Here is a 9,593-nt window from a genome sequence, read left to right on the forward strand (position 1 = left end):
ATAGTGCAAGGATACTGGGATAAATGGTATTATTAGTATTATTATTGATATGATATGACAGGAATCCATAGAAAGATTCTGTAGAGATAATAGAGAGCATATTGAGTTTGTGATCCCTATCTTTCTCCTCCATTTACAACAATGTTAAACAGTTTAATTGTTAGTGTTTCTCATTAAAATCTAATACTAAAATACTCTTGCTATGACTGTTCAGACACAGTTTACATGACCAAACATCAAATATTATCACTTCAAATATACACACACATAACTTCCAGGATGTCACAATTGCTGCATTCATCAACCCATTAATATCCTTTTTACCTTTACCTAAGAATCTACTGTATGTCTCCTGAGACAGGTTACCTTGCATGCTATGTTACTCCCTCCAACTACTTTTGATACATACTTTACAGTGGTAGAGATTTTTGTTGCAGAGAACTGAGTTTTAAAATTGGTAAAGTAAAGCACAGATTTTATTATGAGGTCTGGTGCTTCCAGTTGCAAGAATCATATCATATCATATATTATGGTATTTGCTGTCATTAGAGTGTACCAACATAAGTCATTTCATAGTGATGCAGCCACATTTACCCCGGCCATCTCATCTGCTAACGATGATGAACGGCTCTCTGTGTCCTGTGATGAATAGCTGCAGACTACTCTTCGTTTTCTGCTTCGTTAAAAGAAGTATTGATCCCCTTTCATGACAAAGTACTCTGCAACACCTCAGGGGAACAGCTGACCGAGACTGTGAGTCCACACTGCAGCACAGTGGTCAAATACATGAGAAGAAAAACTCTCCCTAAAACCCTTATCTAAAGGCCATGTCCTCTGAGGTGAATTCTCAGTGTTAACCCTCCCCCTCACCCTTCCATTCAACTATGCATTCGCTTCTAGCTGGAGCGCTTTAATGGGTTTATGTTGCGTAAACTCTGCGTTGAGCTCACTTCAAGGAATTTCAGAAGATCAGCTGTTTCATTAGTCTGGATTTAGACTGGATTTACTCAATTAGGAAGGTTGTGATGTTTAAGAAGCTGATGTGAAGCTGAAGCTGAATGGTTACATCTGTAGTTTGACTTCAAATCCCATCAGCAACATTGACTACGGTTTTTTGCCCTTATTCCAGAAAAAAAAGAGATATTCCAACTAAGCTGTTTACATGCCTAATTAGAAAATATTCCACTAATATTCCCGTTTACATGTAGCCAAGCAAAATATGATTTTCCGTCTCCCCCATGAGGAATTTCAAGTAATGACAACAATTCTTCCTGTGCGCCCACATGACACAAGCCTTCCGTGATCACGCACCACCCCCACCCCTCCTCCACACAGTTGCTAGTAGCCAAGGAGGACACTTAATGGACTCTTCAGAAGAGGTAATTATCTGTACTTGAGTTTCTGCGCACGAAAGTCACCGGACGACACCAATTTCCAAACATAGCCACACTGACAAATACAGAGAGAGTTGTGTGGAGCTGAAAGCCTTAATTAACCTTGTATCAACTCATCAGGCTTAAATGTAATGGACGTTCAATATTATAAAAAAGATAAGCACTAAAGCTTTAAAACTAGCTGTGTTTCTCCTTTTTATCTGGTCTGCAGCCTTGCAAACTGTTGGCTGGTTGGTTTGCGTACAGTAACCGTAGCAACACACAGTGCTGACCATAAGCTGTACATAGGAAGAGGCCATAAACCTGGTGTAAACTGCAGTAAAAACCCTGATTGAGATGCATGTTTCGGGTGCGCTGTATAGAACATGTCCAAAGACTGCTTCTGAAACCTGAATAATATTGGAATATGCCACGTCTTAATCGCAAAATGCTATATTTGGAAAAAGACCTTATTTAAAAGATCCAAACGGAATATGCTGTTTACGTGACCTGAGTCATATTCGGAATATTGTCATGTTTGGAATAATGGTGGAATATTGGTGTGCATGTAAACCTAGTCAGTCAAGTGCTTGTGCAATCCCCAGAGTGGCTGACAAAACTGTTGACCTTTTCCAGAAAGGAGAGACAACGTTACTAAATAAATGAAAGCAAGTTGTTTACATATTTACATGTACAGAGTTCATATCTATCAACAGAAAAGTGAAAGTAATTGATAATATGAACACCTGTTTGATTGATATTACCTTGATTGCACACAAAAACATAATTTAAGAAAATAAATCAAAACAGATATCTGGTTTCACAAATGAGCTCTTCGTGTGTCTTCAATGGTTGTGTCTTGCGGGAAACAAAAAACTAACTTTCAAATATATTCATGCTTTAGATTACTAGTTTATGCTGAATTTGTGCAGTATGTTCACCATGTCACCATCTTGCTTGCTATTAGCTAATTAGCACGCTTCTTATCACACTAATATGTAGATGTATATGTAATATGTATTTAATGGCCATCCAAAGAATAGTTTTTGAGATATTTCCGGTGACCAAAATTGTGGATTGACCAATTATGTGCAACATTGTCCTAAAAATGTAGGGTTAAAAATGTACTCTTGAAACCGGTCAGTCTCACAGTCTTCTTTGTACAGGAGGGAATTGTTGGGTATCAGTTGGGCTAGAGATTTGATTATTGGCAAATTATCAGAGATGATTGATGTTTTCTCAAAAATAATAAAGTTATGAATATGGGTATTTATAAGTTTAAAACATTGACAAAATCAAAACGGGGCACCACCCTGGAAACCAGGAACCAATATTGAACTATGAAAACAGTCTCATTCCTCTATTTTACCGCTTTAGTAAACCTATTGCTACCAGGGCTTTGTGGGGTCAAAGGAGACTTTACTATGAAAACATTGATACAAGCAACACAGGTGAAAGGCTTTAACCTGTTGTAACTTAGTTTAAAGTGTTGACTGCTAATTACTAACAACCTAATCCTGTCAGGTGGTCGCAGAGGTCGCACACCTCAGGTGAGTAATAGCTGGCTACTGGTTACTTGGTTACTGTCAAATGTCAGAGTTAGTCAGGGATTTCAAAATCAAGTAGAATGCGAAAAGGTTGTTGTCTAGGCAACAAATAATACTAACCATTGTACACACTGAAAAATGCACAGACCACAACTGAAGGTATGCTTGGCTGGTTGCAGAAAACAATAATTTTCAAAATTAAAAATTCTTAACAAAAAAGTTTAGTTTTTTTTCAAAAATATATTAAAATGGCAAATTATGGATTTATATGCCTAAATATTGCAATAAAACAGGTACTCAATGCTCACACAGGGCATTTTTTTTTTGCTATTTTTTCGTCGCTTGATCGCTGCTCCAGTCACCCTGGTGAAACTCTCACAAGCTACCCTGATTCCTCGACTGTCCTTGCCTCTGTGTTTTATGTGTAACTTCCCTCTTTTGCTTTCCCCCCGCAGTCATCACCTCCAGTCCTGTTTCCCGTCTCCCGTCAGCTGGCTTCTCCTCTCGGTCCCCCTCCTACGGCACCCTGCTTCAACCAGTCTCCGTCTCAGCTTCCAGCCCCAGTGTCTTCCCCTCGGCTCCTGGCTCTCCCACCCTTCACCCGAGTATCATGCTTCCCTGTCGCTGCATCCCTATCCCTGGTGTCTGCTTCCACACTTCCCCTCTCCTTTCAGCTCAAATAAATCCCTTTTATTTTGTTGTGAGCCATGCGTTTGAGTCTGTCTGTTCCTTAGCGTAACACAGGGACCAATATTGAACTGTGAAAACAGTCTCATAGGTGGTGTTCCCTTTAAAATACAGATCTTAATTAATGGGATTAATATGTTTGGCATCTCTGAAAGGAACAGACGAAGGGGTGACTTTGAGCACTGACTGTGTTCAACCAGCAATTATTACAGCACATACACAACATGTAACCACGAGCTTTGAGGCTCTCTGCAGCCTAAAGACTACAAAAATGGTCGGGGAATCGCTTGGCGATCCTAGTTAGTTCAGCAGGGTAGCAATTACAGTTTTAACCAAGCTACAGTTTTAACACAACATATCCACAAGTATTGCGATCAAATACTATCTTCACAGCAAAACAGATTGGACTCGGCGGTTCAATCAGATTAGTAACTCACGCGTGCTTCAAGTATTAATCAAAAATCCCTTTAATGTCATACCACAGTTGCAGCATCAGCAGTTATTGCATTAATAAACCCCCCTATTTCTCTGCCCAGAAACACTAGAAAGCCTTCTTACTTTGTGTGTTCAGTTCGTTTGTTTCTGTCTATAGATTGTCCACAGTAACAAAACTCCTTCCCAAAAGCAGCAGGAGAGAAGCTAGTCGCCTTTTGAGAAGAAAACGTTTCTGCTTCTCCTGCAGGTATGAAAACACCGGTGCGTGTTTTCAGAGGATCCAGGATGCTTGCAACACTGAAATTAAATCCTTTTTTTAACACAAGCTTGGGCGCTAACCTGTTTCAACCTTCGGTCAAGATGGACAGCTTTTGATTATTTATTTTTTTGGAGACCCCATGCTGTTTTTGGGGTCCCCTGATCTAATGGGAATCCAGGACCTCCTAGCGCTTTGGACACTTTATGCAGTAACACATGTGACTTGCTGGGTGCTGCTGCAAAATGGTCTTTTTCTCCTCTTGTCTGAGGAGACATGTGCTTCCCTTTGTGTCAGAGGTGCATCCGGGTTGGAAATTTACGCGTAGGCCGAAAATCTCTTTGTCTGTGACAACAAGTGAACAGAATTTCACTGTACCACAAGTTACACATGAACACCAACTCCACCAACAATATGTTTTCATAGAAACCAAAATAGTATGCGGTAGAAGTGAGATAAAAGATAGAAATGGGAAGTTTTAGTATTGATGAGTGTAGAAAAAAAGTAGTTGAAATGTAGAAAAAGCAAAGACAATAACGATAGATATGTCACAAGAAGCTTTACAAGTGCCAAACTGCAGAAACAAGTCAAACGTCTGTGTCTCCCTCTGGGCTGCAGGTCATGCGATCATCTTGAACTACCTGCTCAACTACTTCCCTGGGCTGGACATCGAGAGGAGGAACTGTCACGGTTTCACAGCTTTGATGAAGGCTGCCATGCAGGGCCGGGCTGAGTGTGTCAGGGCTCTCATGCTGGCTGGTAAAACACATTCCTTTAAATAATTAAGGTTAATGGACAGCTGCTCAAGAAAATCTTGCATCACAACCTTTATTCTTCTTACAAGCAATTGACAGCTATTAGATAGGTATCGGGTAGAAATCTCTAGAAATGTACTGTAGATTACAGTCCAGTTCAGACACAGATTCTCCCTTGTGTAACTTCTTGTGTTTCCAGGAGGTGATATTCAGGCACGGGACAACAGTCGCAATATGACACCCAGGGAGTGGGCTCTCTTCACTGGTCGATATGAGACAGCCAATCTGATGTGTCGGCTGATGTCAAAGCCCTGTGCTGAGCAGATCTGTGACTCCTTCTCCCTGGAGTGGCCCATGCTGGAGGTTAATACATTATACATGGCTACAGTCCTACTATTGAATGCACCACATAATACTTTCAATTAATAATAACTTTAAACCAGCAATTTTCAAAGTGGGGCCAGGGCACTCTGTCAAGGAGTCAGTTAAAGGTTTTCAGGTTGATTTTATTACTTATTTATTTTTGTACAAAAGTCTTTGTAGTTCACTGAGTAATAGCTACTACATTTTTAAAATCTAAAATAGTTCATAGATAGTCTACCGTAATCAGAATTTGTGCTTTATTAAGCCAATGCACACTGTGAACCTCTCCACGCTTGTCTTGATATGTGTGTGTGTGTGTGTGTGTGTTCTGAAATGCACTGTGAATGAACCATTTTCTCTTGATTTGCCTTTGATATTTTGTTTAGGTACAGCATTACTTGCAGCTAATTGGATAGGATTTTCTCCTGTGTTGTTCTAGAGTAGAAATGTAAAACAATTACAGGACTCTCTCTATCTAAGGGGTCCTTGGCTGAACAATCATAAAGAACATATGCTTTAAATTATAATGTTTGATCTTCTTGTGCAGGAGCTGGTGGCCCAGGCCCAGGAGCCAAAGTCTTGCTGGAGACGTTTGATCCACTCCCTTTCCTGCTGCCCTTATTGGTTTTACATCAACAACAAGGTTAACCCTGTGGATGATGGCGTTCTTCAGCACATGGTCCACATCACCACCAGTATCTCCAGTCCAGTCATTGCCACAGCTTGCCGCACTGTGTGTCCAGGCAGCCCTCCGTGCATCGGGAAGCGTCGTCAAGCTGTGCAGGAGATCCTGAGGAGGCAACGGGTATCTGAACTGAAGCGTCTGGGCCCAGACAGACTTAACAACTACAAGAAATTCTTCCAGAACTCGCGGATCCTCCTTCTCCCCAAGTCTATAGATCGGAGAGCCAGCCTGCAGCCTCAGTTGCTAAACGACATAGCCACAGTGGCCATGAGACGAGCGAGCCTCCTGCCTCTTCACATGCTGAGGAGAAGCAGCGTGCGACCAGGCATCGTAGTGCCCAAAGTTATGCTCTGCAAAGCCCCACCTCTGAACTTCACGCCAGAAAAACTTAAACGGAGCAAAAACAATAACCAGCTCCAGATCCCCAAGTGGAACTACAAGATGAAGAAAATAGAGAGGAGGCAGGAAGAGGAGAGGAAAAGACTGTTAACTCGGGTAAGGAGGAGATGAAGGGAATATGTGTCTTGTTGGAAAGCCCTGACAAAGCACAATGTCGTAGTCCATGACAAATCAACCAGGAGAATTGACTCTGTTAATGTAAATACACCTGCCAGTTGCCATTTTTGTTTTTGTTGAGATTGCTGACATTTTTGGATTTGTTGCCTTGTTTCTACTTGAATTCACAAGCTTTATTTGTGAAGCATATTTGTGGTGCAATGTGGGAGATGCTGAAGCTCAGTGATATAAATCAACATATAGTATAGTATTTGTAACTCCTGCTAGGATGCTAAGAATACACACTTTTTCATGTTGTCAGCTTACATGTCTGACAAATTCAGTGACACATGGCAAAAATTAAAAGAAGATTAAGTGTAAGGAACCTCTGCTTTAGACAAGCACATCTTCTGAAGCGTATGCTTAGGAAGATGTGCTTGTCTAAAGCAGAGGTTGTTAGCTTAAAACATTTGCTACCAAGCCGCAAAGGACGAAGCAGAAAGACAATTCAGTGAGAGAAAAAGGGGGGAAAAGGAACAGAGGAGAGGTAGAGATGACTAAGGGAAGGAAAGGGATTAAGTAAGAGCAAGACAAAGAACTCCAACAGGCTGAGAAGTCATGCCGACTTGGAAAGCATACAGGACACCAAATGTTGAACAAAGGGAATTTCGACAGGAGAATTTGAGGGAGAGGCATACAAAAAGGGGGTAAATGGGGCTTGAAAAGGTGACAGCCAGTCGGAGGGATTTCACAGGATGGAAGAGAAGAGCTCTGACACGGCCAAATGAAGATTGGTGGCAGACTGGTAGGCTACTACAGTAGATTGCCACAGGAAAAGATCAGTGAGCATGCTGGAGGAAGCCAAGAAGTACATAGTAAAACAGGTATTTGCGAGAAAGCAAAGAGCTTGTGAGCACTATTTGTCAGCTGATCTGAGGAGCCAGCTCACACAGGCTTTGTAAGGGCTTTGTGGAGAAGTGGAAAGGCAGAGCCAAAAATAAAACAGCTTAGAGTTAGACTGTGACTTGTGTGCTTCCAAAATAATCACATGCGATAGTCCATTGCTTGCATTACTGTGTGGTAGCCTACTGTAGGCATCTCCTGCTCTGTGAGTAATGGAGAGCCACCATGTACTCATCAGCTGCATGTCCATGTGCATTTGAATTTTGCATTCAAATGGCAGTTAATAATCCTACATGGTGTAGTGCCTTTATCACCCTCTAGTGGCAACCACCGGGAGTTGCAACAGGTTTTTACTCTTCTACTTTTGACTGTGTTGTTTCCTTCTTATCAGCCCTTTGAGATGACACACTGTGGTTCGAGGCTCTACCTAGCTACAGAAACATGAACTTGAATTAGCCGCAGTTAGCATAAGGCTAAAGTTATTTAGCAGGCTACCATCAGAACAATACAACTCCAGAGGCAGTGAGAGAGGAAGTCTAAACATGGCAGACAAGCTAGTATTTGTGCAAGGCTAAGTGCTAACAGACCACACATGTCCCCTGCACTTTTTCAGAACACACACACACACACGCACACACGCACACACACACACACACACACTTTTTACAGTCCGAGAAGTTAAGTTAGCTAGGAATCAATTATGGAATTGTTGAATTAATGTATTATTTCAAATGAGCAGTCAGTTCACCACTGTGCTTCTTCATTGAGCGCATTCATGAAGGTTTATTTTTATTTTTTTGAAATCATTTAATATGTTTGTAGTTAAATAGAAACAGCTGCCCCCACATGTAAAAGACAGTGTGTGTGTGTGTGTGTGTATATGTGTGTAGCATATAATTGATTTTCCTGAATAACTGGAGTATGATGAAATGTTTTGGAAATAACTTAACTAAAAAGATATGTATTCCGTATCTATTATAATGGAGCTTGGAATGTCTAGTTTGAACTTTGTAAGTGGAGCTGTACATTTTGAAATCTGGAGGTCAACAGGGATTAATGGAGTTACAGTTTTACTTTGCCTGTATTGTCAAAAGTATTATTTTTGCATACAAAAATGCATTTTACACCTCCCTTTACACATTTTGCTTCATTGCACCACCTTTATTGTTTTTGTGCAAATTTTCTTAATCAATGTGATGGCTTGAACTGTGCCAACATACCATCATATACTACCTTAAGTAAAAGTGTAAAATTTCTGCCTATGAAAACTTTTAATTGAAAGGCTTCTAGGCTCGAGTTTTATAATGAATGCATTTTTTGATATTTATATTGCTTTGAGAAGTAGGGCAGATATTAGGGCACTATAAGTGTAAATTGGATGCACTTTTTCACCTATTGGGTGAGTCAATACATTGATCAAGATAAGCACTTTTTCTGTATAAAATATATTTTTGTTACAACCATTCATTTCACAAAGTGGATATCTTTAAAACTATGAAAAAGTAAGGTTGTATTTGTTCCACGTAAAGCAGGTGTATCTGAAAAACTAAAGCCCTTTTGAAGATGTGTGCCTGTACTAACTGTGCCCTGAAACTTTGAAATGAAAATTCTGCCGCTGGAAGTTTAGCATAGTCGGCAGGAGACTGGCAAATTGATTTCCTGATCCTGATAAGGGACTCATAGCCACATGCTATCACCGTCCTACATCCCCCACATAAAGCACATCTAACATTTGTAAAATAGACAATTTGGCATACATTTTGTGGAGCTGACGGAGAGGTGACTGGAGATGTCCGCGCCTTCTTATCTATATTACAAAGGAAAACCATGCCAAATTCATTGAATTAAAACTGTTGATCGCCTACATATCACATCATCATTGGCATATGAGGAAATACTGTAATGTTTATAATGTTGGTACTTTCATTTGTCATTGATTGTGTTTAATTATATATCCAATGTATATATATGTAAATATACTGATGTATCTTTGACTATGGATATTAAAAGCTTAGCTACAACAAATGTCGTAACCCAATTGCATGCACATCTTCATCTCATTCAGGGAATCATATATATATATATATATATATA

At 40.3% G+C, this 9,593-nt stretch overlaps 1 protein-coding gene across 1 annotated transcript in view; it reads left to right on the forward strand.

The window, feature by feature from the left end:
- The window catches only part of LOC116700133 (ankyrin repeat domain-containing protein 33B), a 13,736-nt gene extending 4,170 nt beyond the window's left edge, over positions 1-9,566 (forward strand). Inside the window, exons 3-5 of the mRNA XM_032533048.1 lie at positions 4,917-5,057; positions 5,253-5,416; positions 5,964-9,566. Coding sequence (XP_032388939.1) covers positions 4,917-5,057; positions 5,253-5,416; positions 5,964-6,611 — 953 coding nt within the window. The 3' untranslated portion in view covers positions 6,612-9,566. The remainder of the gene's footprint in view (positions 1-4,916; positions 5,058-5,252; positions 5,417-5,963) is intronic.
- The last annotated feature ends 27 nt before the right edge of the window (positions 9,567-9,593 follow it).

The sequence above is a fragment of the Etheostoma spectabile genome, chromosome 13 (genome assembly GCF_008692095.1).
Source record: "Etheostoma spectabile isolate EspeVRDwgs_2016 chromosome 13, UIUC_Espe_1.0, whole genome shotgun sequence".
Taxonomy (NCBI): domain Eukaryota; kingdom Metazoa; phylum Chordata; class Actinopteri; order Perciformes; family Percidae; genus Etheostoma; species Etheostoma spectabile.